At 34.0% G+C, this 27,302-nt stretch overlaps 4 protein-coding genes and 1 long non-coding RNA gene across 11 annotated transcripts; 3 read left to right on the forward strand and 2 right to left on the reverse strand.

Moving 5' to 3' along the window:
- The first annotated feature begins 250 nt into the window (after positions 1 to 250).
- On the forward strand, positions 251 to 11,838 carry LOC107031570 (fanconi-associated nuclease 1 homolog). Of its 6 annotated transcripts, none has more exons than XM_027911870.1 (15): positions 253 to 502; positions 591 to 723; positions 1,618 to 2,249; positions 2,337 to 2,441; positions 3,471 to 3,735; positions 3,824 to 3,886; positions 4,701 to 4,775; positions 4,874 to 4,989; positions 6,944 to 7,035; positions 7,132 to 7,219; positions 7,310 to 7,450; positions 7,551 to 7,774; positions 9,924 to 10,197; positions 10,307 to 10,534; positions 11,141 to 11,838. In XM_027911870.1, the coding sequence occupies exons 1-15, from the start codon at positions 407 to 409 to the stop codon at positions 11,579 to 11,581; spliced, it is 2,973 nt and encodes a 990-aa protein (XP_027767671.1). In that variant the 5' UTR covers positions 253 to 406; the 3' UTR covers positions 11,582 to 11,838. The 6 variants fall into 6 exon arrangements, with proteins under 6 accessions (XP_015088472.1, XP_015088473.1, XP_027767671.1 ...); XM_027911871.1 differs by lacking the exon at positions 11,141 to 11,838 and adding an exon at positions 10,956 to 11,133 and having other exon boundaries at positions 10,301 to 10,534; XM_015232984.2 differs by having other exon boundaries at positions 255 to 502; positions 10,301 to 10,534.
- Positions 11,839 to 14,527: 2,689 nt separating this feature from the next.
- On the forward strand, positions 14,528 to 16,568 carry LOC107030864 (amino acid transporter AVT1H). The gene is made up of 3 exons (XM_015232092.2): positions 14,528 to 14,786; positions 14,870 to 15,474; positions 15,761 to 16,568. Exons 1-3 carry the CDS (start codon positions 14,597 to 14,599, stop codon positions 16,301 to 16,303), a joined length of 1,338 nt encoding a protein of 445 aa, XP_015087578.1. The 5' UTR covers positions 14,528 to 14,596; the 3' UTR covers positions 16,304 to 16,568.
- A 515-nt stretch (positions 16,569 to 17,083) lies between these two features.
- On the forward strand, positions 17,084 to 17,972 carry LOC107029273. Its single transcript, XR_001457964.2, has 2 exons — positions 17,084 to 17,208; positions 17,529 to 17,972. It is a non-coding gene; the product is annotated as an uncharacterized LOC107029273 (long non-coding RNA).
- A 32-nt stretch (positions 17,973 to 18,004) lies between these two features.
- On the reverse strand, positions 18,005 to 23,332 carry LOC107029272 (U11/U12 small nuclear ribonucleoprotein 35 kDa protein). 2 transcript variants are annotated; one of them, XM_015230654.2, is made up of 8 exons: positions 22,937 to 23,332; positions 22,756 to 22,853; positions 22,535 to 22,589; positions 22,270 to 22,340; positions 21,540 to 21,630; positions 21,381 to 21,456; positions 19,114 to 19,192; positions 18,005 to 18,785 (listed from the first exon to the last, which is right to left on the reverse strand). In XM_015230654.2, exons 1-8 carry the CDS (start codon positions 23,100 to 23,102, stop codon positions 18,351 to 18,353), a joined length of 1,071 nt encoding a protein of 356 aa, XP_015086140.1. In that variant the 5' UTR covers positions 23,103 to 23,332; the 3' UTR covers positions 18,005 to 18,350. The 2 variants fall into 2 exon arrangements, with proteins under 2 accessions (XP_015086140.1, XP_015086141.1); XM_015230655.2 differs by having other exon boundaries at positions 22,535 to 22,586; positions 22,937 to 23,330.
- Positions 23,333 to 25,221: 1,889 nt separating this feature from the next.
- Positions 25,222 to 26,440, reverse strand: LOC107030930 (late embryogenesis abundant protein M17-like). The gene is made up of 3 exons (XM_015232147.1): positions 26,344 to 26,440; positions 25,782 to 25,913; positions 25,222 to 25,463 (listed from the first exon to the last, which is right to left on the reverse strand). The coding sequence occupies exons 1-3, from the start codon at positions 26,438 to 26,440 to the stop codon at positions 25,222 to 25,224; spliced, it is 471 nt and encodes a 156-aa protein (XP_015087633.1).
- Positions 26,441 to 27,302: the final 862 nt, after the last annotated feature.

Consider the following 27,302-nt stretch of genomic DNA (forward strand, 5'->3'; position numbering starts at 1 on the left):
ATACCAATTTCCTATTTAAATTGTTTGTACTTTATTTAATCACACTCAATTAAGTAAACAAACAAGTGTATCGTGGTTATAAAATCAATTTTGAAAATATATACATTAAGTTTTTGACAAATAAAAGTGAAAGGAAGGGACTATACGAAACTGTATCAACTAAAATGATATTTTAATATATTTGAACTAATTTGGCCAAACCTTTCCCTGTGTTTTATTTTTTTTAATTATAAAATCCTCCTCCTTTGCCCTTTTGACTAAGTGGTAAAGAAAAAGAAAAAAAGAAAATGGTTTGTACGTTGGCGGGAGTCAATTACCTCTATAAATATGTCTCCATGAACTGAACCTCCTCTCGAAAATCTACCTTCCAGCGAAAGCTGCTAGATCCAGATTAGGGCTTTTTTCTATGATGCTTAAAGGTCGAGAAAGTTTGATCAGATTAGTAGGTCGGCGTCGGCGATTTCTCCGTCGCCGTTCTCTTATCACTTCATCTGTTCCTCAGGTACTAGTTTTTCCAATCACCATTTACACAATATGTCATTCTGTCTATATAGATTCACTGTTAAACTATTGTATCCGATGATTTACAGATTGGTTATAAAGAAGATAAGGATGAGGTAAACACTGAAAGTGGAAATGGAAATGGTGATGAGCAATGGGTTGATTGTCCTGTTTGTGGGGCGAAGGTTCGAGGTGAAGAACCTGTTATTAACTCTCATTTAGGTACGTACAAGTTCCTTCTGTTCTGATGTTAGTATTTTAATTTTTTTTTGAGTAGTTTAGGATACTTTCTTCTATACTTAGTGTAAAAATGGTATCTTGTTATGTTTATATGTGTGTTGTTCAATTGTGCTTTGGATTTAAGGGAAGTGCTCAAGTTGCTGGAGAAGTTCTGATGGTGGAATTTGGTCAATCCAGTAGTTCTGTTTCAAAATCAATATGTGAAAAAAATCCACAAAGTTCAAATGATAAGATTTTGAAACCAGTGAATCAAATGGATTGTGGTTTAATTTTGAAATTAAACATGTTAAGTTTAAATTTTTGATCTGCTTTTATGGATGTATTTGAAATTTTAAATTTCTTGGATACCAATTTGTCAGATGAGTTATGAACTTATTTCTAGAATGTTGATGAGTTGAGCTAGGATTGTGAATGCATGTGCTACTAATGGTACTGAAATTTCTTGCTTTCAAAATGTAAAGAATTCATTTTGAAATTGTTGAGTGAGTACTCCTTTTGCTGTGTTTATTTAATCGGCATCACAAAGAAAAGAAATCTCAAGAAAGAACATTTAAATTAAGAGGAACCTGTTCTCTACTTAGGCATCGTGTGAATTCAATGATTTGGCATTGCCACTAGACTACTATTTCTCATTTTTTCCCAGTAGACATAAAACCCAATTTTACAAGGTAAAATACAACTGCAAAAAGAGAACCATGAAATTCAGTCCACTTGTTTACCCCTATTCCCTTTGTAAAGTGTACTAAGAAGCTTGTATTAGTTGCAGCTTTAGTGCCAAGTTAATTGTTTTGTTTTTAATCTTTTCAATTAATCTGTTCTGTTATTTGTTTGACTTTTGAGCTATATGTAAACTTACAATGGAACATTATTTTTCAGATAAATGCCTTGCTAGAGGAACTAAACGCAAATTAAGTCAGTGCACCCTTTTCCAGTTGAAATTTTGCGCACGACCTAAAGTTACAGCCTCATTCATTGATTCAGACTTGACAAGGACAGAGTTCGGTTCAAGTGCAAATGATGGTAATATCCCTGTTCTGGCTTCTGAAATGAGAAACTCAGATGTTTCAAAAAATAACGTCCAAGATGAATCCAGTTCATCTTCAGTCTCACTTACTTTGGCAACCAGCAGATCCAATATTCTCACAAGAAATAGTAGTCTCTGTAGTAGGGTTGATCGAGCGGAGAACTTAGATGGTCTCCCTGATTTCGATGATGAATGCAAATCTCTGTCTGGTGCAAAGTCGATGCAAATTGTGGGGCTAGAGGGTTTTCCTCACCACCAAATAAGTGATGATAAAATTGACAACTTCACAGGCTCACCTTTGTCACTTTCTGAAAACAGGACTCCTACATATGTGGAACCTTTGGAAGATGATGATAACTCTAAGATTTTGCTTGATACTTTCATTGTTGGCCGTAAGTTTGCTGATGACACAGAGTTAATTATTGGAGCAATGGTGATGCTTTCAAGAGATTCCGAGAATGTCAAGGATCCAAACGCAATCAAGGTTGATCTTCACGTACCTTCTTAAAAAACTTTGGTAACATTGTATCTCAAGACGTGGGTAAAAAGCATTGCTCGTATGTTCTGGCAGGTTCTAACAAAAGATACTGGTCACAGTAAAGAGCTAGGTTTTATCCCCAGGGAATTGGCACAATATGTATCTCCATTGATTGACAATTTCCAGATGACGTTTGAGGTAATAATACTAGACATTTTGTGGTCATATTCTAAGTTTTCCGTTTTCCATACAAGCTTCAACTTGTCTTACCTTTGCTCTTATTGTATTTAAATATCTAAAAGCATATTTAGTATGAGTTTTTGAAAGGACAAGTATATATGAACCATTTCAATGTCTGCTGAAGCATTTTAAAAATATCTTGGTTAAATAGTAGGACTTCTTGTGGAGAACTTTTTGTGGTAACACACAAAGAACTTAAAATATATAGGGTGATTAGCTATTTCAAATTTTATCAGTGGGGGATTTGGGAAAGAATGAGGAGTCCAACCATCAAATCTTGGTTTAATGGTTGTGATTAGCTATATCATGCTTGGAATATTTAGGGTTTTGTAAAAATAACATTCTGAATATTTAGGGTTTTGTAAAAATAACATTCTATGTGCCTTGTATGGATGGAAGTTGGATGTGAAAATTCCCTTGCAGGTGCCTTTGCTTTTGGAAGAATGAAAAATGATCAACTTTAAGAAGTAGGGTCTATATATAGGCACTGGTATTTTATACTTAAGCGTAGTAGGGTCTATATATAAGCACTGGTATTTATACTGAAGCGTAGTTGTATGTCAGTTCATTCTGTCTGGCACTGAACAAGTATTCTGCATGCATCTGTAACTGTACATAGATTTGGTCTTGCACACTATTTGGTTCCAGCATAAAAACCAACTTACAAGTACAAATAATTATAAACCGTTTAGCCACTTCAATATAAACCGTTTAGCCGCTTCAAAATCAGCTACATTTATTTGCTAGTGAGGCTATTGGACCAGTTAAAGGTTGTTCAATAACCTTCCAATACAATAAATCGTATACAATATATAAGTAGCATTTTAACGAATAAAGAAAAGCAATGTGAGCTCCAGCTAGCTGTAAATTCTAGAAAATATCTTTGTGTTCTCCCGGCCGTTTGTATTCTTTTAACTATTTACTTGTGTCAATTGATATTATGGATTTTCGTAAGTATGGACTGATCACTAGCTTGCATGGATTTAGGGCCATATAACTTCTATTCCACGGCATCCTCATGCAGTTGTCCCAATTCAGATATATTCCTCTAGCATTGCTTCTTTTGGTGAAAAGGACTCCTCTAGTTTCCAAGAATTTAATTCCTTTAGGAAAAATGCTCTATGTGCTGCTGAATTCTCGAAGACTCACCCTCCTGTCCCTGCAAAATACCAGCATAACCTTCTATTATTACTAAAGGAGGTTTTGAAGATCAATGCACATCTTTTTGCTGAAGGCGAGAAGACCTTATTGAGTATGATCGTCTTCATTAATTGGATCATCCCAGATAATCTTTGATAAATTTGCATATATAACTCCGTTTTTATCCTCTGTTGGTACAGAAGCTTTTTTATCACTCTCAGATGATAGTCAGAGGCTCTTTGCTCGGCTTTATGCACGTAAAGGTATTCAACTTCAATAGCTCTTTTGGCTTGCAACTTTAATATTCTAGAGTTGGTTAATTTCTAGATCTTATCCACTTCAGCTTGGTTACTGCCACTTCTTGTAGATGACAAAATCTGTATTTATGGAGTCCAGATGTGCTGCTTGTTTATTAATCAAAAGGCCTTTCAATGTCTGCTAAAAGATTGAAATGTGAAACTCAGCTGTGCTTTCCATCTCATTGGAAATGACTTATTGCAGTGTTCTTATTTCTTGGTCTTTTCATGATAATGTTTGTGTGTGGGTCAGCTTGCCTCAGCTATTCTACCGGGTCCTGGCGTCCTTCTATTAGAATAGATTTCATATAATATTGCTACCACGACTTGAGCAGATGTGAAAAAATCACCTACCTACCTTTGCTAAAATTAGAACCTTGGTCGCCTTTGGTTTATTCCAGCTTCAGCTACCGCTAGATCACACATGTGGTTCAACTAGTTTCTATTTTCATGATACCATTTTTTTGCAGGCACTACCTTTTCCTGACTGCTACAGACCCATAATGAGTAGTCTACCTTATATATGAGACCATGCTAGTAATGAATTGGCTTTTTCTACTTAATGTTACATCACTTACTCTACATTCACTGATAATTTGGTTGCTATCCGGAATCGTATTAGAAGGGCGTGGTTTCAAGTTCTTCTATTTGTACAACTAAAGCTTATCATGTTGTGTTTTTCTTCTTTTACTCTGTATTCATGAAAAATTGAATTATTCATTGCTGGATGATTCAAGAAGTTTCTTGATCTTATTAGCTTCATTGTTTTTTCTTAACTCAGGGCCATGGTTTCGGACAGCTAGCATATCATATGCTGAAATATGTGATTATAAAGAAGCTGTTAAGGGTCTTTCTGGTAGACAAATTCTATAATGCTGTGGTAAATTCTATATAGTCTTGCTCTAAGAGAAGCTGAATGCAACATCATTTAAGTCATCCTCTTTTACTTTGCAGAAGCAGAATGTGTTACTTTATTCGAATCAATTGATAAACTACAAATTGGTGACTTGATGGAGGTATTGGATGTTCTAAATGTTGGTGAACTGCGGGACCTCTACAGTCTTAACAAGGTTCTTGTTTCTTTCTTTATTTTTTTTATGTTCCATACGCCTTGAAGAAAGAAGTGATTCTCTATGGTGAAAAACTTCATGTATTAAAACGAGGTTAATTTGGAAGAATAAGATCAATTCCTTCTTGAAAACTAGAATACCACTTATTTTGAAACAAATGAGAAGGCTAAAACACCACCGCTTATTTTGGAACTGAGGGAGTAGTATATGGTGGAAACTAGAGCTTTATTGGAATATATTACTCTTAACTATGTAACACAAAAGCTATACAGCTTGAAAGATGGAGAGTTAAAAGATGGGAACTAGTAGAATAGTTATTGAGACCAAACATGTGGGGGATTATTCCTTATAGAAAACCTTTTGAAAATTGTTGCAATTTTTTCTTTTTTTTTTCTATAACATATTAAATTTCCATCCACTCTTTAGGATAATCTATCCCTACTTCAAAGCTTATCTTGATACACATCATTCTCCTTTTGGTAATTATGTATTGACTTTCATCATTATGGGAGTTTCTTTTCTGTTACTGTAAGGTGGATGTTTAGTTAACTTGTATGTGACTTGACATTGCTGATTTAATCTCCAAGCAATCAGAAGATTTATTAGATGAAATTCAGTCTTGTTAATGCATTTGCAATATCATTTAATATATCTTCCTAGTAGACTGTCTTGTGAGTTTAAAGAAGAAGCTATCTTTAGGTCATGAAAGGCTTGGAGCATTATGGAAGGCTCCTTCTAAATTTGACTGATGCCATAGTTAATGCTCCAATAACGAGATTGGCTTCTGATGACTACACAGAAACAGGATACTGTGTGGACAGATACGGGCCATACAGTTCTTAGCACTAAAAAAAGAATCAAGGTAAATAAATAACTAATCTTCCGCCACCCCAACTTTGGTGGTCAGCTATCACCAAATTTTTTTACTCAGATCTGTACACCCATTTCAGCATCATTTTAATATTGCCTTCTTATTTTTTTTCAATCAATCGTGTTTCTTTTCTTGTATGTAGATACCATAACATGTTTATTGAGATTCGTCCATCCTAATTAATTGGACCACTGAAACTAAGTCTTAAAATTGTAGGAATTACTGCTCTTGTATGTTTGTGTATTAATTGCTAATAACATGGTCACACTCTACTTACAATTGATTATCTGGATGATGTATGTTGCATTTTTAACACTTCATCAAAAAGGAAAATAAAAAAAAGGAATATGTTGCCTTACAATAGGGGTTAAGCTTTGTTTTATTTTAAAATATTCTCAAAGTAGAAGGGAAAATGTGGTACTTTCATGCCCTTGTCAGAGCTTGTGCTTTGGCTTCGGTCTTCTCTGGATATGTGTTCAGTTCTTAATTTCTGTCTGACTAAGCTTGCTTTGCACAAGGAAAGAAGAGTAATTGTCTCAATGCAATTGAGGGAAGTGAAAAATGTAAGTTAAAAAGAAATAAATAAATAGATACAGTTAGGGTGGTATAGCAAAAAGTTCCATTTTGCCTCTCCACCTGCTGTCATCATAGCTGTGCTGCAAGCAATTTGACAGTTGTAATTTTTTAGTTGTTGCTTTTCTGAGGTGTTCCGTTGATTAATTGCATCTAGTGTTTCCTTCCAAAGATCTGCCAAAAAGTAGTTGTAGTCAGATCAGGATCTCTTAGAAGATTAGGGTTAACGGTTTTATGTGTCTCTACAACAACATGCCCAGTATAATCCCACTTAGTGGCCCCTGGAGATGGTAGAGTGTTATGCAGAGATTACCGCTATTTTCAATAGACACTCTGCCGATTTGATGCGTCTCTTGAAGTAAAAAATTCTAGATGCTTCCTTAGTTGTTCATTGCATTCTTCCCTTTGTTTGTGGGACTTCCATGTTCAATGATAATGGCCTTCCAATTGTCTTGTTTGAGTTACATACATCTTTCTTACAAGCGTGTTTTATTTTGAGATTTAGTTCAGTCACATAAGAAGATTGTACGGAACTCTGATCATGGTACAAGAAAGCAAGATTACATTGCTCGGCTTCTTGGTGCGTATGAAAGTGGTTTATGGTAGGTTGTTTTTGAAGTTCTTTATCCCGCTGCTGTCACTCTGTACCACACCTTAATACTCTTTCATGTAATTGCTCCAAAATGACATCACTGCAGCCCCAATCTTCAAAGTATGATTCTAAGAAAAACTGGAAGCTGTATCAGGATATCTGCATTGGCTGAATCTGTCTTTTGGCGTGCTGAGGTGATTTTGGAGAAATCTCTATTATGTCGTCTAGCCTTTTTATAATAAACATTGTTTGGCATGTACCCTTCTAACTTTTTCTTCCTTCAGAGGCTATTTTTTCTGAATGGAGAGCAGGACCTGTCAGCATTCTTACTTGTTGACTTGGGCATTGTAAAATATCCTGCTTATAACTGCATATTCACAGACCAGATTTTTCCAGACAGAAGTGACCTGTTGTCTTATGAGGAGGTATGCTAACTCTTGTGAAAAGATACTTTCTGCCCTTATTAGCTGCTGTCAAAAGAGCAAAAACTTTTTTCTTTATTTAGTTTGAATTTAATGCCCTTAGGCCATTGAGGTTGCACAAGTTATGGATGAGTCTCTTGACGAGAACAACAATGAGTTGGTATCAAGATGCATTGAGATTTCTGCCTCTCAAGTATCTAGCTTTGTGGAGGAAGATAGATCATCACATTTTGGGTCGATGACTGCATTTTTATCTTGCTTTTCAGCCAGTTGGGTATATTCTAAGGTGATCCTGTTGGGTGTTTCTTTCCTGGAGCATGAACGTAGGTGAGGAGGTCCAACATGCTTGATTAGAAGTTAATTCTCTGATGAATCTTACATTTTGTGAACTTGCAACTGAGTTCATTCTTTCAAACACTAAATCAATAGTATTATTATTTTTTAAATAAAACGCTATGTCAATATTATCGCAGATTATTCTGGAAATCAGCTTCATCCCCTAGTAAACTAAAGTTGCAATTGAGATCTTCCACGATCCACGAGGAAGAAGAATTTTACAGTATAGTGGCTAATTCTACTTAATGAGAATGTAATGATTATTTGAAAAATAAAAAATCTTCTAGAGGAATGAGACGATTAGAGAACTAGTATTTTGCTTGTTCAGATGCATAAAACAAAAAAGACGCCAGGGGGCTTTCTATAGTGAAGAGAGTTAGTGCCCTCCCTCTTCTTGGGGTTGTCTTTTTTTTTTTTGGCAGCAAAAATAGGGGATAGTGGTGCGTGTCACGACTGAAAGTCAAAAGAAAAAGTTTTATAAGGTAACTGTTCGTGAAAGAAGAATAGAAAATTTGTCACATGGTAAGATCTTGTAAATAGGTTTATGGTTTATGTTCAGTTCCATAAGCTGGTTAATTTCTGATATGTTGTGTTTCCATAATTGGGGAAATCAGTGAGTTGTATTTGGACAGTCAATTTTCGTAGAGGTTTGTCTTTCACTAAGTTGTGAGGAGTTCTCTACTTCATGACATCATACTTGTCTTAAAAGTTCAGTACTTAGATTTTTGTAAGTCAGTCTCATTCTCCTAAGATCAGGTTATCTTTTCTGGAACCTTCAAGTACTCATTTTGTCATCTTACTCACTAGAGTTATGGAGCACATATTCATTTATTTTATTATTTATTACGAGAAAGTCCAAATATACTCCCAAGTATTAGAAACAATTTATCCATGATTATCTCATTAATACACAGCAAAGATAGGAGTGAATCTATGAATCACACTTCTAGAAGGTTACATGTCTTATTGTCTTCATCATGACAGAGTTGGGTATTCTGAGGACAGCTGTTTGACATTCTTCAACCATTTTTTTCCTTCTATCGTTTGACATTACAGAGTTTAGTCACTGATATGTGTTGTATATCAATCAACGAAAGAGGGAAAAGAAAAATGGTAGAGGTAAAGCATAGATCTTTATATTGGTATTGTTGAACGTAGATATCATTTAATTGGCCCTTTCTGGGCGATAGATGCCATCTAATTGTCTTTAAAGTTGGAGAATACACTTGTCCCTCATTGATTGTGTAAGGATTACCAAAGGGGTTAGTAAAATCATGGGATGCTCTGCCCATTGCTCAAGGGTTTGGGTTAGTTCAATATCTTTCTCATGGTATCAGAGCAAGCTTTAGTGAATCCTACTCTCTCAATGCTTCTCTCTTCATATTCTGTCAACTCAACCCATAAAGTTGTCTGGGCTTCTCTCTTTTATTTAGCAGCTCTTTGAGCCACTAACTTTGCTCCAAGTTCACTTTAGCCTGCTCACTGTCCAGGCAATCTTTTCAGCCAGTTGAACATCTTTTCTACGTCAGGTCAGCTTTTCAATCTCCTCAAAAGGAAAACCCAAAAAAACAAAAACAATTCAGTGTTAACTCATGTGAAAACCCAAGAACAGGGTTACATGTGTGGGAGGGTGTTAGAGAATACACTTATCCCTTGTTGATTGTGTAGGGTTGCCAAAGAGGTTACAATGTCCGAGGCAGCTCCATAACTGCCTTATGGTCTTAGGTTGGATTCTGAGATTCTTTCAGAATATTTTACATCAATTCTTTCTAACAAGTGATAGTCCACCTTTGTGCATGTTTTCTCATTTGATCCGAGTTTTTTTTCTATAAATTGATTGCGGGCTAGTAGAAGGACAGATTGATGATCTAATGAGGGCTAGTATGGTGAAATTGAATTGAGTGAATGGCCTGGGAGGTTGTCTTTATAAGTGGACTTATTTCAGATGATTTATGAGCCTCTGTTAATATTGTTAAACAATGCGCAAGTTCATGTTATGACTAAAACTAACGGGAATACAGTCAGGTGGATCATGGATGTATGTTCACTCTTCATTGGACATTTTCTTGTGATGGTGGTGATACTGTTTTAAGTGAAGTTTCTTGTGTATTAAGCATTAAAAGTGGGGATACTTTTTCAGGTATAAAGATGCAATCGATTTGCTTAAGCTGCTGTTAGTTAAATTTAAATCTGATCGAAGAAGGGGATATTGGACTCTGCGGCTCTCAATTGATTTGGAGCATGTTGGGTGCCTTGATGAGAGTCTTGAAGTAGCTGAAAAGGGGTTGCTAGATTCTTGGGTTCGCGCTGGCTGTATAGTGGCTCTACAGAGGCGGGTTCTGCGGTTGGGTAAGCCCCCTAGACGTTGGAAAACTCCCAGTTTTTCGAATTCCATCAATAGGAAGATAGTTGAGGTATTTCATTCCATCTCTGGTTTGACCATGTTGCACATCACCCATTTTCTTAAAAATTGAATATCATACTACAGTTTCGGATTCATCCTCCATGATTATTTAGGTTCAGGTTCAGGGCAGACCAGTGAACTGCAAAACAGGGGTGAAGAATGTCTTTTATGGTGAGGATGGAGAACGTTGTGGAGTAGAAGATCTTGCTCTTGAGTATTATGCTGGAGAAGGAGGACGCTGGCAGGGTGTTCACACTGAGAGTGGGATTTGGTTGACTATTTTCGGGCTTCTAATGTGGGACATTGTATTTGCGGATGTACCAAATGTCTTCCGTACCAAATTTCAGGTATTTTCTTCTTGATGTTTTCCATATACTCAGGTATAGGTGGCCTTGCTATTGTCAGAACTTCCATTCTAAATGGGTGTGCTGATAAGTGATAACTCTGTTGATAATTCAGTTACACAACATGAAGCTATGTCTTAGCAGCTAAACACTAGCTTTGTTTAATGATAACAATATGCTTAACTTCACAATTAATGAGCAATGTGAAAGTGATGATTATGATTCTCATGGTCTGCCCACTTACACTAGGTTCCTTACAAGTTCTTATGATTCTCATGGTCTGCCCACTTACACTAGGTTCCTTACAAGTTCTGCACAAGTCATAATAGCATTTGAAAATAGGATCCAAATTGCTCCTCATATCCCCTTTATTGTCTGATGATGGTTGTTTATTTTTGTTTTCTTTAATAAACAATTATTTTAGGGGGTATTGCAAGACTAGAAAGCAACAAAAGCAAGGTATTATGATATCTTGGATCTACAATCACTGTTCAAACTACTTCAGAAAGATCTACAACCATTTACTTGTTTTTCGGATTGGCATTCATGGTGTGCTCAGTTTTTTGATCTGCAAGAATTCTTGAGAGCCAAGTCTTTTTCTTTTTGCAGACTGCACCTTTGGATCTTGAAACTGATAGCTTTTATGAAGTCAGAAAGGGTCTTGTAGAAGGTTTTCTAGATAAGATTGAGCATGGCATGGCAGAAGAGTTACTTATCATGTCATGGGAATCACATATGGGAACAGTCTGTAGGGGAGTTAAGTGGGACAAGCATTCTCTTTCTGAGCTCCGAGCAGCAGTTACATGCATCGGAGGTCCTTGTCTTGCATCAATCTGTCGGAATTTGGCTCAAGATTACAGGAGCTGGTCCAGTGGAATGCCCGACTTATTGCTTTGGCGCTTCCACGACGAGTACAGAGGTGAAGCAAAACTCGTTGAAGTGAAAGGCCCTAGAGACAGACTTTCTGAACAACAACGTGCATGGTTACTCTTTTTAATAGACTGTGGCTTCAATGTTGAGGTATGCAAAGTGAGTCATTCCCCAATATAGGTAGGGGTGGCAAGCCATACATCCGATAAGTAGATGGGTTGGTTAGAGTATATTCAACCATTTACGACACTCCAAGTAGAGATGATACTAGTTAATCTAGATTGAGTGACCTGAAGCATTGGATTCAACTGTAAAATGAACAAGGAATGTTATATATTTATTTATTTATTGATATACTTACATGCTTTAGTGGCGATTATTATATTGGTTGTGACCAATGTTTTCAAAAACATGAAGCATTTGATTCAACGGTAAAATGAACAAGGAATGTTATATATTTATTTATTTATTGATATACTTACATACTTTTAGTGGCGATTATTATATTGGTTGTGACCAATGTTTTCAAAAACATTTTTAGGAAAAGTCTCGGGGCGGGGCGTAAATTAAACACGTAGATTCAGAAGGTGTAAGTTCTAAATTTGAGGAGTAACCCTGGAGCATAAAACACAGGTTCTCTTGTTTTGCTTTAAATCATCATATTTTTTTATCATATTTTTTTATTATTGATGTAATGATATTTCTCAAATAGTAAGTATAATATTTTTTCCTACTTTTCTCAAATAAAATCATAATATAATTTTTGTATATTATAGGTTATTTATAAAAATATATTTAAAAATCATTGAAATGTTTACTTTTGCTTAATTTGTTAATAATAAAACTATAAAATTGAATATACATAAGCTTTATGCATCGTTACTTACGTCTGACCTTTGGTTGCGACTATTATAGACTTGAGCGGCGATTTCTACTGCCACTAAAACATACTTTTAGTGGCGGTAACTATAGGTTTTAGCGGCGACTTTACTGCCACTAAACCATACTTATAGTGGCCAAAAGGTATAGAATTTGGCGACGACTAAAACATACTTTTAGTGGCGAATACTATAAGTTTTAGCGGCGACTTCTACTGCCACGAAAATACACTTTTAGTGGCGAAAAGTATAGGATTTAGGGGCGACTCGTATTGCCACAAAAACATACTTTTAGTGGCAAAAAAGTATAGGATTTAGCGGTGACTTGTATTGACACTAAAACATGCTTTTAGTGGCGAAAAGTATAGGATTTAGCGTCGACACTATTGCCACCTAAAACATACTTTTAGTGGCAAAAAGTATAGGATTTAGAAAGGTCGCAATCTTTCATAAAAGTCGCAACTCTTCATCAAAGTCACAACTTTTCATAAAAGTCGCAACTTTTCATAAAAGTCACAACTCTTCATTAAAGTCATTACTTTTCATGAAAGGGGAAGACTAGTTCTGGTAAAAAAATAAATAGAAGGAAATCCTGATTTAGGGTGGCGCCACGTAAACGGTCTTAATGTCTTCATAAAAGTCGTATATCTTCATTGAAGTCGCAACTTCTCATGAAAAGAGAAGACTAGTTTTATAAATAAATAAATAAATTAATAGAAAATCCCGAATTCTGATAGCACCACGTAAACCGACCTAGAGTTCTCTTTTATAGATGATATATGATATATGATTACCCAGCCTTTGACTTATGTTTGTCAAATCTTCTTTGGTTTTGTTTACTATCATTCTTAGCTGTAAAAATCTGTTAATAGCAGAAGCAATACTATTTGTTTAAGGGGCAAAAACAAATGCAAAACTTGCACTTGTCTGAATAAATCATACGGAATTGAAAATAATATGCAAATTAATGCATACAAAGTGTTTAGATGAATAATCACTTTGTGTGTTGCGGGCTCTTAAACAAGACCACCAATTGCAAATATTAATTAAGGTGAGAGCTTTGAAGTATATATAATATATTCTATTTGGATATGATTCTTTGAGCATCATTTTGGTTAAGTCATCCAACACATATATATAGGAAAAATGAAACATATGAAAATTCTAATAACAATATCTACAAGTGAGAGTGCATACACATTGATTTTACGTAAAATAGTAGAAGAAATTAACATCGTGAGTACCTGTTTTTAATAAATAAATAATATTTGGTTAATCGAATTTAGTTGGGATGATGAAATTTGCTTTAGTTAACTTTAATTAATCCCAATTCCTAGAAGGGAATATAATATAAGGTCACGTTAGGCTGCATATGTCACAGAATCAGCTGCTTTTGCAATTCCAATTGGAAAATTTTTCTACAATCCAATACATGCACAAATTAAAGGTTACAAAAATATTCCTACCTAGTGTTTATTCAGATCGATAAATGTATATCTTCATGAAATTAATATTCGTACCTAATATTAAATTTAAATTTATATTTCACTTCATTAAATCACGTAATCATAACAGGTTAAATTCATGAGTTGATACACACACTTATACACGTAACTATTAATCACAATTAAATATTCACACACAAGAATAAAACTAACTCGAAGATAACAACAGTTCATTATCCGGATCCTCTTTGCTAGAAATTCTCACTTTATATCAAAATTATAAATGTCGAATTTTGTGAAACCCATGAGCTGCCCACCCACCCACAAGAATCTTCCCACATTTTTGGGAGAATCATTTATGTCATAGAATCCACTTTGAGAGGATCAAATCAACATGTTTCTTCATTATTTACGAGCGGATTTAGAATTTTCATATAAACTTATTTTAATCATGTATTATAAATAATATAATTTTTCACTGAAAGGACTGGCCCCCTTCTATGAAGGTAACTTCGCCCTGCTTTTAATAGTTTACGTACATAATAACATATATCTCTCTCTGCACACACACACACATATATATATATATATACACACACTTTGCGAATAAAGAATATATATGTTCATCGATGAGTGAAAATTCATCAAACGTCAGCTAGAGAAAAGGGATATATATGTAACATACATATATTAGCTAGATTCTCTCTTAGCAACATGCATGCATATTAATTAATCAATTTAAAAACTAAAGTAGATTCTCACAAATAGGAGTTAAAATGAGTTGGTTTCTACAACTTAACACAAAATTAAAATCTATAAATATGAGTTAAACTTTGGATGCATGCATAATTAATACTCACCATTCTAAGAAGATGTGTGACAAGAGTTGCAATTCCAATGGAAACCAATTGTGCCTTGATTCAACTAATTATTGTTTGCCAAATGAAAATAGGTCCAATGAAAACTCCAAGGATTTGGAGAGTTTGGCTTATGATGATCAACATGTGAAATCCAACACCTCTTTTCTCCATGCTGTTATCAATATGATTGGAATGCTTATAGGTCAGTTGTTTCCTCTCATAAGATTTTTAGTTTACTACTCAAAAAATAATCTAAAAAATTGTTTGTTTTATTTATATATGTAGGTCTTGGACAACTATCAACTCCATATGCTTTAGAAAATGGAGGGTGGATGTCTTCAATAATTCTTGTAGGACTTGGAATAATGTGTGCTTATACTTCCCATCTTCTTGGAAAATGTCTTCAAAAAAATCCCAAATCAAAAGACTATAAAGATATTGGACACCAAGCATTTGGGACAAAAGGGAGAATCATAGTCACATGTTTTATATACTTGGAAATTTTCATGGCCCTTATTTCTTACACAATTTCTCTACATGACAACTTGTCCATTGTGTTCATAAACACAAATTTAAAATTATTATTTCACTTATCTACTTCACAAATACTAACAACAATTGCTATTCTTATAGCTATTCCTAGCCTTTGGTTAAGAGATTTTTCTTCTATTTCTTTTCTTTCAAGTGGGGGAATTTTTATGTCACTTTTAATATTTGTTACTGTGGCATGTACTGCTATTTTTGGTGGTATAAAAGCTGATCATCAAATACCATTTCTTCATTTACAAAATATTCCTTCAATATCTGGACTTTATATTTTCAGCTATGCTGGACATATTGTTTTTCCTAATATCTACACAGCAATGAAAGACCCTTCAAAATTCACCAAGGTATATGTATGTAATTTTTATTTTTTTTGAATTAATAATTAGTTGGTTTTTCTTTTTCATGCATCATACTCTTTCCATCTGTCCAGGTATTTCGTGGAATTAGTCGAGGTGTATAAAAACTTAGCCTGCACACCACCACGGTCATAAAAGAACATGATTAATAAACCATCAATCATGATGATAAATTTATTACTTAAAAGAAAAGTTATATAACATGCTAGAATATATATACTACTGCCTATTAATTCTGTTGTACTAATGATTTGTATTTTTATTGTGTTTGAAGGTATCAATTGTGAGCTTTTCATTGGTGACAACACTATATATATCCTTAGGTTTTATGGGAGCAAAACTCTTTGGTCCACAAGTGAGTTCACAAATAACTCTAAGTATGCCCCATGACCAAATTATCACAAAAATTGCATTATGGGCAACAATACTCACACCAGTGACAAAGTATGCATTGGAATTTGCACCATTTGCTATTGAGTTAGAAGAAAATTTGCCATCTTCAATGAAATCTAAAGTCAAGATGATCATAAGAGGAATTGTTGGATCAATTTTGTTACTAGTAATCTTGATTTTGGCCCTTAGTGTGCCATATTTTGAACATGTTCTTAGTCTCACTGGCTCATTAGTTGGTGTTGGGATATGTGTTATTTTCCCTTGTGCTTTTTACACCAAGGTTTTCTGGGGAGAAATTTCGAGGATGAGTTTGATTCTTAACGTTGTTCTCATCGTTATTGGTGGGCTTTTAGGAGTTGTTGGAACTATTTCTTCTTCTAAGTTGTTGGCAAGAAGTTTGAAGAGGGCTCATCACTCGACTTAGAACAACTGTGAAATACACTCTTGCTCACGAATATATTGTTCTAGCTAATCAGTTAATATCCTTGAGAATAAAAGTTTCTCGAATAGGAGAAGATCGATTAAGACACGTTATAATTTCTCTAGTTTGTGTGTGATTGTATTTATCATAATAGATATATCAAGGTGGGGAATCAAAGGATTGTTGCTTTTAAAAGAATGTAATGAATAACTGAATAAGGTATTCTAGTATTAAGAATCTTATTAATGTAACAACTTTCTACTGTGTTTCTCTATTGGACTTAAGTTGACATAATAGCGTCATAATTTGATCTTGACTGACACTTTAATTTTGAGTATACATATTTAAACATGATTTCAACATATTTTTATCGTGTGTTGTATTTGTTAAACGATCACGATCCTACTTATAAAATAATCACTTAAATATCTTCAAAATTCATGTGTGATGTATAGACTAAATTAAACACCCATTCTCAAAGTTTGCCATTTAATTAAGTTATATATATATGCATTAGCCATGTAATTTCTTGGTCATACAAATGCAATTTAGCTGAATATTTTTTATTTTAAAAAACAAAGAATTTTGTGCATATGTACACGTCAAACCGTGTTGTATTATGAGATTCATGACTTGGTCATTGGCTGACTTTAACAGTCCGAAAATGTATATTTTTTTTATATATATTAATATGTGATTAACATAAAATATACTTATTTTATATATATATAAAATAGAATATATTTAGCTAGTGAATATAAGTATTTTGACTAGGACCAAATGTGTAACTTTCCATTATAAGAAGTCATCTTGTCTATACACAAACCTCAACAGGCATCTCATACACATTATATTTTTCTGGTTCTTTGCCTTAATTTAGTCTCTGCGCCTCTTTGGATTTATCGAAGGTACTCTCACTTTTGTTTTTGAGCTTCCAATGTAAATTAGTATTCTTGATGTTTTATTATAACTTGTAACACATATAGTAATTCTACTTGGTTCGATGGAATTGTTTGCAACAAATATCGCTAGTAAGTCTACTTGGATCTTGATGAGTAAGAACAAATGTTTTGGTTTTGTGATGGATATTTGTATATTGGTCAAATTTTTCTTACATTGAACTATTCCTACCAGGAGTATGGCTAGCCCGATGGGCTATTAGCTTAGTGGTAGAGCGTATCCTTGATTATTATGTTGAATGTGAGGTGTTTCATTGTTCTTTATTTAGGTACAAATATAAAGGATGCAGATATTTGTCAAATCACTCACAGGCCAGACCATGACACTAGATGTGGAAACCTTTGACACCATTGATAGTGTGAAAGACAAAATCTATGAAAAAACAGGGATAAAAGCAGAACATCAGAGGCTAATATTTGGTGGCAAGCAACTGGAAAATGGTACTGTGAAAGATTATGACATCAAAAAAGAGTCCACTCTTCATCTTGTTCTTCGCTTGCTTGGTGCAGCTACATCTTGAATTTTCTTACACTATGATTTTAAAGCTTTTAAGTTAACTCAGAAATGAGCAGATGAATAAGTTACTTGGATATATGTATGCTTCATCATTGTGTTTACTACTACTTGTCTTCAAATAGTGGTGTGTTAAACAAGCGATATGCTTCAGGAGATGTAAGGGATAATTTAATGCTATATAGTATTTTTCTTTCAAGGGGTGTGCAAAAATCTTAAAGAGACAGATAATACGAACAAAACAAAACATTTTTGAAGCAAGATCGTTTATGTTTTGCAACATTTCCAGAATCTGAGGAATAGAGTGCTTTAACATACTATGGGGGAGTCATCCCGATAAAATTACTCTAGCAAAACTACAAATCTTCAGTCTAAGCTATCTAAGCTAGAACTTATGGGGAAACCATCTAACAAAAATATTCGTATAGTCTCACTCATCCACGAGTTTTACTACTATGAAAGTGGTTCATGTTCTCGAATAGAAGCTTCATCAAAAGGTAAATCTCGGGTAGGGGACCATCGCCCATCACCACCATATGAGTGCTTAGTATGTGGTCTATGATGTTCTTCCTGATATTTAAGTCTCACCAAATGGATCATCTGTTCTTGGCGACCATCTGTCGTCTCCATGAGACCGTGCATTGTGTGATTGACGGCGTTGTTCTCTGTACTTTGAAGTTTCATCAGATGAATGATCAAGACTGGGAGATTTCATGTCATGCCTGTCTCTGCTACTCTTTTGGCGCTTCCGAGAATGTCTGCTTCTGTCCATTGAACTCCTATCTGATGAATAATCATGGCTGGGGGATCTTCGATCACCTCGTTTCCTTCCATGTGTTCTCTGTCTAGGAGAGAAATCTTCCTTGTCCATGGACCTCTCCTGTCTTCCAGATGAGCGCTCTTGACTTATTGACCTGTCCTGTCGATGAGAATGGTTGCTTCTTTTATCATGCTTGTGAGAGGAGTCTCTAGCATCCTCCAAGCTTCTTGCTCGCCTGGGTGGTGATGGAGCCTACACGGGGTTAATTCAAGTCATCAGAATCACTAAACAGATAAATTTAATTTACGTCCTGTATACCATCATTACCCAGACTCCACTTCCTCATTTTTTACTTAACCAGTACTTTCTCCTGAGGATTAAAGTCACTTGTGTAGTCAGAGAACTTGAATGCCATGGATAATGGTAAGAGCGAAACTAGAGGAGAGGAAACTATCATAAGCTACAGAACTAAGCTTCAGTTACTGTAAAAGTGTAGAGCGAACATGAACAATACGATTTCCAAGAGATCACCTATGTTCTTCCCAAAAGGCCAAAACCAAATGTCCAAGAACTGGATTACCTGAAACCGTGACATGTATCTTCCCTCAGGAGGAGGTGGTATACCAAGCCTCTTTAAATCATCCCACGGAATTGGCCGTCTGTTTCCAGAAGTATCCTGAAGTTAGCGAAAAATGCATATACAAAATAGTAGCATGGAAAATAGTGCAATAGGAGAATGTCTTCAAGACAATGCCCTGTACCAAGCTAAGGCTTTAAGAACTGTTCAGACCGACGGAATGTTCCATTTTTTTAATTTATTTTTCCTCAACAAAACTGTGTTCCCTTCTGCTGAGGCACAACATAATCTTCACAGTCGGAATACCAGTACTCAACCACAGATCAATTAAAAAAAAAAAGAATGGCAGAAAACAAATTGAGAGACATTGGGATTAATATCTGGGTTTGGTTAACTCATACAAGCAAATACAAAAGAATAACTATTTTAGTAATATTGGCAAGATCTTATTTGAAATACAAACGAGAGTGAACTTTGATAATCAACTGGGCAATTATACTACAACAGCAATAATGGTTCTATCAACGAATCTACAAAGTGCAGAAAGACAACCTCAAGTTAAGTAATGAAACAAACATCTCATAGCCATAGCAGTCTTTTGACAGGATGATGGGTTACCGGTGAGAGTAAGGGGTCGTTTGGTGTGAGGGATATAAATAAATAGTGATGGGATAAGAAAATAGTGATGATATAAAAAATTTATGTCTTGTTTGGTTGCCATGTTTGCGATAACTTACCCACCACCATTTATACCATAGTGATGGGATATATTATCCCATATACATAGTGGGATAAGTTATCCCATGATTGCTTATCCTCAGATAACTAATCCTAGGATAACTTGTTCCCTACCAAACGGCCCCTAAGAGTTTACTAGTGATGCGCAAAATGAGGAAAACAGAATAAAGATGAAGGGATTATGCCCAAATTCATTCCTCCTATTTTTACATGAGGGGCAACAGTTAAATTTTTTTGCAAGCTTACCATTGAGATTGTAATCCTCTTCCCCTTCCCCTTTCCCCACAGCCCTCCAAAAAATGGAAGTGAAAGGCCAACTATGTTAGTTTGATCTGGCATAAGAACAGAGTATTAATCCAGCTTGACATACAGAAAGCTACCTCTGGGGGATAAATTTATCCTGCCTAATCTAATCCAGTATCCAGCAACGGCCAATCATAAGTATCAGCAGCCCGATAGCGGATTTTATTAGGATATAAGAAATTTATCCTACATTTGGTAACATTTAAATATTGAACTGGATTATTTGCCAGATTACACTACCTGAGAAGGGCTATTATTTATTTGGGATTACAATCTCACCGGATAAGCTCCCCAAAAAGTCCTTTGTTCATCCTCAAGTGTAATGGAGGTAAGAGCAAAAGCCTACTCATTACTCTCTTCCATCTTTTGTTATATTTTTCCTTCTGAATAAATTCGTTACTCTCTTCAGTGACAGGTCATCAGCACACTGTCACTGAAGCAGGCTAAAGTCATAAATCTATTCAAGCGTTCCTCATTTCTACCCAAGTTTGGAGGGATAAGATTCCTGAGATATCCCATATTGTTTTTTTATATGTAGGATATCCCCTTTATACCCATCCCTGAGTCCATTATCCAAGGCCCATGGAAGAAAGACATGCAATTATGCTCAACAAAGCCAACCAAAGGTGTAAATGACCTTCACTGACTTTCCACTCAATCACTTGGAGCAATGTTATAAGCTTAACCAGTAAGCCCAAAGTAGCAAAGAGTGAAGTCCAAGTCTTTATTATGATACAAACTAAACTTCCTCAAAAACCTTATAAAAGCTTTTTCGCACAATCCTCCAACTTCATGATTAGGTATGATATTCTTCCTACAGCCCAAAAGGCAAGTTAGTCCATGTGAAACAAGATTAGAGGTTTTAATCTTACCAATAATTTTTCAAGGACTTGGGTAAGACAAGTGGGATTCTATCGGAAATCATATTCTTGACCTAATAACTCATAATGCTTGTAAAAGAGATTTTATTTTCTTTAGCAACTGAGAAATCCCCGAGGGCAAGTGATGCACAGCTCGAAACTCAGTGGATAATGGGCCTGTCCCTCTACCATTCTCCACATAATGCTTATTAAACTAAATTAACACCCTTTAACTTCATAAACATGCTTAGCTTTCACAATTAAAAAGAATCTAATGGATGAAAAATGCAAGGACGCCTTTAGAGCGTGTAAGAATGTGAGACAATTCTCCAGTTCTCTTTTAGCTTAACATGAAGTAAGAATACTTACAGTGGAGCACGAAATGGTCTTTCACGACCTCCAAAACGAAGTTGCCCTGATTCCTTCTTTCCGCCAAGACCACCTCCTGTCAAATAGAATAATCTTGATAATAGGTTTAATAGCAAATTAAAACTTCAAGAAGAAGGATATCAGACTAAAGAAACTAACCTAATCTTCTTGAAATCCAGCCTGACATTAACCTTTGCCTGTTGTAGTCCACTATTATTTCAGAATCATCAATAACCTTATGATGAGCATCCTGCAGTATGTGAATAACAAAATGAACAAGATAGGCAATGAGTTTGGTAAACGGGAAATTGAACATAGATTAATTCAATTGTTTGTGTATTCCGAGGACAATGACTCGTCTTTCTTATATAAACAGTTGGTATTTAAACAACTGTTAAATCAACGTATTCACACAAATTAGTTAGACATAACAAATCATAGTCTTCAATAACCAGTTCCCAATCCTAGCAACTTTTTTCTCGTGATCAGGAAGTAGCCTAGCTCCAGCAAACCACATTAGATACAGTAGCCAAGCACATTTCCATCCCTTTGGGTATTTCGGCAATTCGGAAAGGAGCACAGAGCTGTTAGGTCTTAAAAATCTTGTACATGTCACACTAAAGAAGGGTTCGCCATTAACATTTAATGCTGCTATTTCACATAACTAAGCTAACAGCTGGTACTGCAAGTCTTCGTTTTGATACTTAAAATTTCTCTATAGGTTTCTCTAGTACAATTACTCTACTTATTTTCCCTGTATAGTCCATTAAAACAGTGTACAAGCATCACACTATCTCCTGGTTGTGATATGCAGAAAAGATTGGCCAGCACCTAAAAAGATTCACAAAATGAGGAAATAGGTGTCACTATTTTAGTGAGAACATATTACCGTGTATGCTCGACGCATTTCTCTATCAGTTTCAAATTCCACAAATGCATAACCGCGTGAAGCACCTGTTACTGCAAAAGCAAACAGATATGAGAGAATTTTACCTCCAAGTTGCTGCAATATCATATGCTCTCAAATCTTCAAAAAGTAATATCTTTTCTTTGCAGTAAGTGTCTACACCAGCATATCATCAATTATTTCCAATATACACTAAACCTCACAAAACACCACATAAACAAGTAATATTGGAATAAACAGTCATTACCAATGTGTCTGACAATTCTTAAGTTCTTCACCTTTCCATATTTGTTCATTTCCTGCTAATAAACACAACCCAAAATACATAATCAAATGGAATTAGACAATAAGCAAACAAACAACAACAGCACAAGAGTAACAAAGAAAGGCAAAAAAAAAAAAAAGATACAACCTTTAAACCCAAACAAATACGGATAAAAGTTCACAGCAAAACCCAGAAAAGGTTACCTTTTGAAGAGTGTGTTCAGTGGTCAAGTGAGACAAATGGCCAACAAAGAGAGTAGAATAAGGATCACCAATAGCCTTTGGGTCACCAAAAGGGTCATCTGAAAAATGGGAAAAGATGTGAAATTGGGAAGAAGAATTAGGGGGTGAAGAAAAAGAAAGGTAAAGGTATGAAATGACTAACACAATCCGGCATTAGAGCCAAGAAGAGCTCTGTAAATGGCGTTATCATGTGGAAGGATGTCAGTGCCATCGATGCTTCCAGCTTGAATTGGATGGTATGATTCTGCATAGAATACTGAATTCAGATTGGCACTACACCTCTTTCCCTTCACCTCTTCTCCAGCCATTCAATCAATTCTACTTTTGGGGGCTATTTGGATTATATCAAATAATTGCTGAATTTATCCTCTTTTACATAATCTCAACTTTATTTTGAGAAATTGAGTGCTCTGCTCTCTTGATATGAGAGTCTTGCTTCAAAACAAAGTAAACAATGTTGAGGTATGCATAATTAATATCAACTTTGATCGACCAAATTACAAGATATGCTTCTAAGAATCAAGGGAATTATACACTTAAAAAATATCTTTCTGAATTTAATGTGTTTTATTTAGATTTTTGGTCTTAATTATCCTTGTGTGTTTATTTTTATCGTTTCTTCCTCAAATAATAATTGACCCTAATTACATCTTATATTTGACTTTTCTATAATAGTTACCCTCTCAAAATAGGAAAACGGTAATTATAAATATTATTCTCCTATTAATTATTTTGTTTTACAATTTGATTACTGTGAAATGTTATTTTTTTCCTTTGCTTCAATAATCACATTAGTATTTGGTTGTTGGCTTGTCGCTATGACTCTCTTCTTTCTATTTTAGTCGGACAATTTTCACATGTAGCAAATATAAAATTTATATTTATATATTATAACAAAATTTGTATAAGTGCACTCCATATCAAATATATAAATGTATAATTCGCTATACATATACAATTAAAACGAATTGTATAAAACAAGAAAGAGAAAAAGACTTGGATAAAGAATTGTATAAAACAAAGTGTATAAAATAAATTGTATAATTATAAGTGTATAGAACGATTATATACAATTTGAAATTTGTATAAAATGAGAAAGAGAGAAAGGCAAAAGAGACTTGGACTGGGAATATACGATTGAATCAAATCGTAATAAACGAGAAAGAGAGAAATTATATACAATTTGAATTTGTATAAAATGAAAAACAAAGAAAGACAAAAGAAACTGGGCAGAGGAGTATTTACTGTGTAATTATAAGTGTACAGGACGAAAATATATGTATTTGCATGTGTGTATACAATTTTCTCTCGTTTTATACAAACAAAAACACAATTTATACATTTCGTTTCTGTTTATATAAGCGAGAGAGGTGAGGGTGGCGAGCGAGATCCGAGAGAGGGGAGAGAGGGGAACAAAAAAATATATATATTTATAAAATTTTCTCTCGCTTTATACAAATAGAAATGAATTGTACACACTTGTGTTTGTATAAAAGTGAGAGGAAGCGAGCGAGAAAGGAGAGTGGCGAGCGAGAGTTTGAGGGAGAGGTGACTGACAAACAGTTTGTTACGAGACACAATTAAATCAAAGAATGTTTATAACAATTAATTTAATTTATTAATTTGTCATTATATATAATTTTTTCCATTTTAATTTCACTATATACTTTAATGGCCTATCCGTAACAACTTTGTCTCTTTACCTTTAAGGAATAGAAATAAAATTGTATATATACTATCTCTTTTAATATTCATTTATAAAATTTCACTATATATTCCTTTGAAGAGTATTAATATTGTTGGATGAGTGAAATTTTCTGGTAAGTTTTAATCTTCTCACATTACTCAAACACAAACGTCTTTCAGAATAATAATTCAATGACAAATCCAATAAATGCACAATTATTTATTTTCCAAATTATATTTCAAAAACTAACTACAAAAATTGAGTACAAACGTCACTTTTGCTTTCTTTCCGGCTCTAATCCTAATTAAGTCAAATCTTAATATAATATTAGATAAAAATAAGAGCATTGTTTTATATTACTTGACATAAAATTTAAAAAATAAAATAAAAGATCTTATGGTATAAAACAAAATTTGAGATATTTGTAGGTGTAGTAGATAATTAAGAGGTAAACAAAAGTAATTCACTTTATTCAAAACATCAATTTTACATGCAAACTTGAGTTGTTAAAGCCATTATAGGGATCTAACCCTAATTAAGGCAAAAGTAGTGAAACAAAACAAAAACCCCCATATGTATTTTATATTATAAGCATCCGTATTATTAATTTAATTCCCACATAAACTCTCTTATAATTATACTTTATTACATTAACGTGACTACGTACGTACATACATGTGGATGCTTTCTTCATTTCATTTCAACATACTCTTAATTATATAAATTATATTAGTAACTTTTTATGGTTGAACTTCATTTTCATAATAGGCTTTTGCTTCTGCAGCTGAGTAACAACATTCGTAGCAATTTCCATATCTACCACGATTACAACATCCATATCGGCAACCTCCGCGTCGACCGCCACCACCACCTCCACGTCCACCCCAACCGCCACCACCACGTCCACCCCAACCGCCACGTCCTCCCCACCCGTATCCATAACCATAACCATCACCATCACCGGCCACTACAACACTTTCTTCTGCAAATATATGAGACAGTGTCCAAGTTAGAATTTTGAATTTATGAAAAGACAGTTTACTCTGTTGTGAGTAAATTAGTTAATTGTATTTGAGTGTAAAATTTTTTTTTTTTTTTATCTAGAGAGCTAATGAAAAATATTTCATCGAAGATATATCATTAAAGACTAATAACTAATATTAGCAAATTAGATAGTTATATTGATTTTTTCTTTTTAAAAAAACTTATTTACATGAAAATATATTACTTTTCCTCCCTTTTAATTTATATAATGTGACAATATTTAAATTTCGATAATTAAAAAGATTGATTTAATTACGAGGGGTGCAACATTGCTGGCAACCACGTTTGCTATAACCGCCGCAGCAGCCATAATGACAATGTTCTCCACTGCCTCGGCCTCCGTGTCCGCCGCCGTTGTACTGGTTGCTTGCTTCTTTCACTTCATTAGCTGCAAAAAATTAGATTAAAGAGTAATTAACTTTTTCTTTAATTAGCCTACTAATTTATATGTGAACATGAAATAGTCACATTAAAAAAAATTAATAGCTTATTATTAGATATTATGTTAATAGAATGAAAAGACTATTATTAAGATTAGTACTTCAATTCATAATTATGGTATATTATATACATATATATATATATATATAGTGAGTACAAAAATTGTTAATTATTACATAATAAATGTCCATTACCTAGCCATCAATTTAATTTGATACGAGTTTAAGTGATATAAAAAATCACTAAAGAAAATAGTATATATACATTAATAGTGTTGTTAAAAATATGTGAAATTTGTATCGTTGTAATACAATAGGTTATAATTTATTACAACACGTAAAATGACTTGATGGTAGTTGAAAATATAAAGTTATTACCATTTTTTTCATCTTGTGATGTTTCAGCAGCATTTACGTAATAATATGATAGGAGAAGAACTAAAAGCAAAGGGAAAATATAAGTCTTAAGCTTCATTTTTGGGTTTAAACAAACAGTATGTGGAATTATATTGTGAGTAACATTTGCAATGTTAGCCTCTTTTTATAGTAGTAAAAGAATAATAATAATAGTAGTAATTAAGGGATATTATATAATTATAAATATTGTAATAAATGTTTTCAATATTTTCTCTTGTATGCCCACATATGCAAATGTTGTTGGCTGTTGAGGATTATTTTATGTATATCCTTTCTAAAAAATAATATTTCAAAATCTTATCAAAGCTAATTAAATTTTACCCTTGTTCAAATATCCTTATCAATTTGACTGCGATATGTTCATGCATAGCAACTATTTGGTCTGATGACTTGATTTAGGGCTATCACAACTAGGGCAGTTAAATGAAATTAATTAGTGACAGCTAATAAATAGAGTGGTTTAGCGATTAATGAAGCGGGTTTGGAATTAAGAGGTCGTTGGTTAAATTATTAGCTAAAACAACCATATCAAATGATTTTTTTTTCATTTGTTAAGCATTGACAAGTCTCTAGTGAAATTAATCGTTTGAGATGTGTGTTCATGTTAATCTAGACGCCATGATTATAAAAAAAATATTTAAACTTTAAATAATTATGACATCAGCTAAAAGAATAAGTCAATATATAAGAAACTGAAAAGAAGACAAAAAAAAATGTTCAGTTATAGTTGATCTCATCTCACTATATAAGTCAACTAATGAGGTTTGCATATTGTCAAATTTTGGTTGACAAAATCAAAGATATGCTTCAAGGGAATTATTTTATGATAAAAATAAATCAGGATAAGGAAAAAGAAAATAGAAATTGAAGGAAAGATGTTTCAGTCAAAAAATAATTTCTCCTCCATTTTAATTTATTTA

This window comes from Solanum pennellii, chromosome 9 (assembly GCF_001406875.1).
Source record: "Solanum pennellii chromosome 9, SPENNV200".
NCBI classification, from domain to species: domain Eukaryota; kingdom Viridiplantae; phylum Streptophyta; class Magnoliopsida; order Solanales; family Solanaceae; genus Solanum; species Solanum pennellii.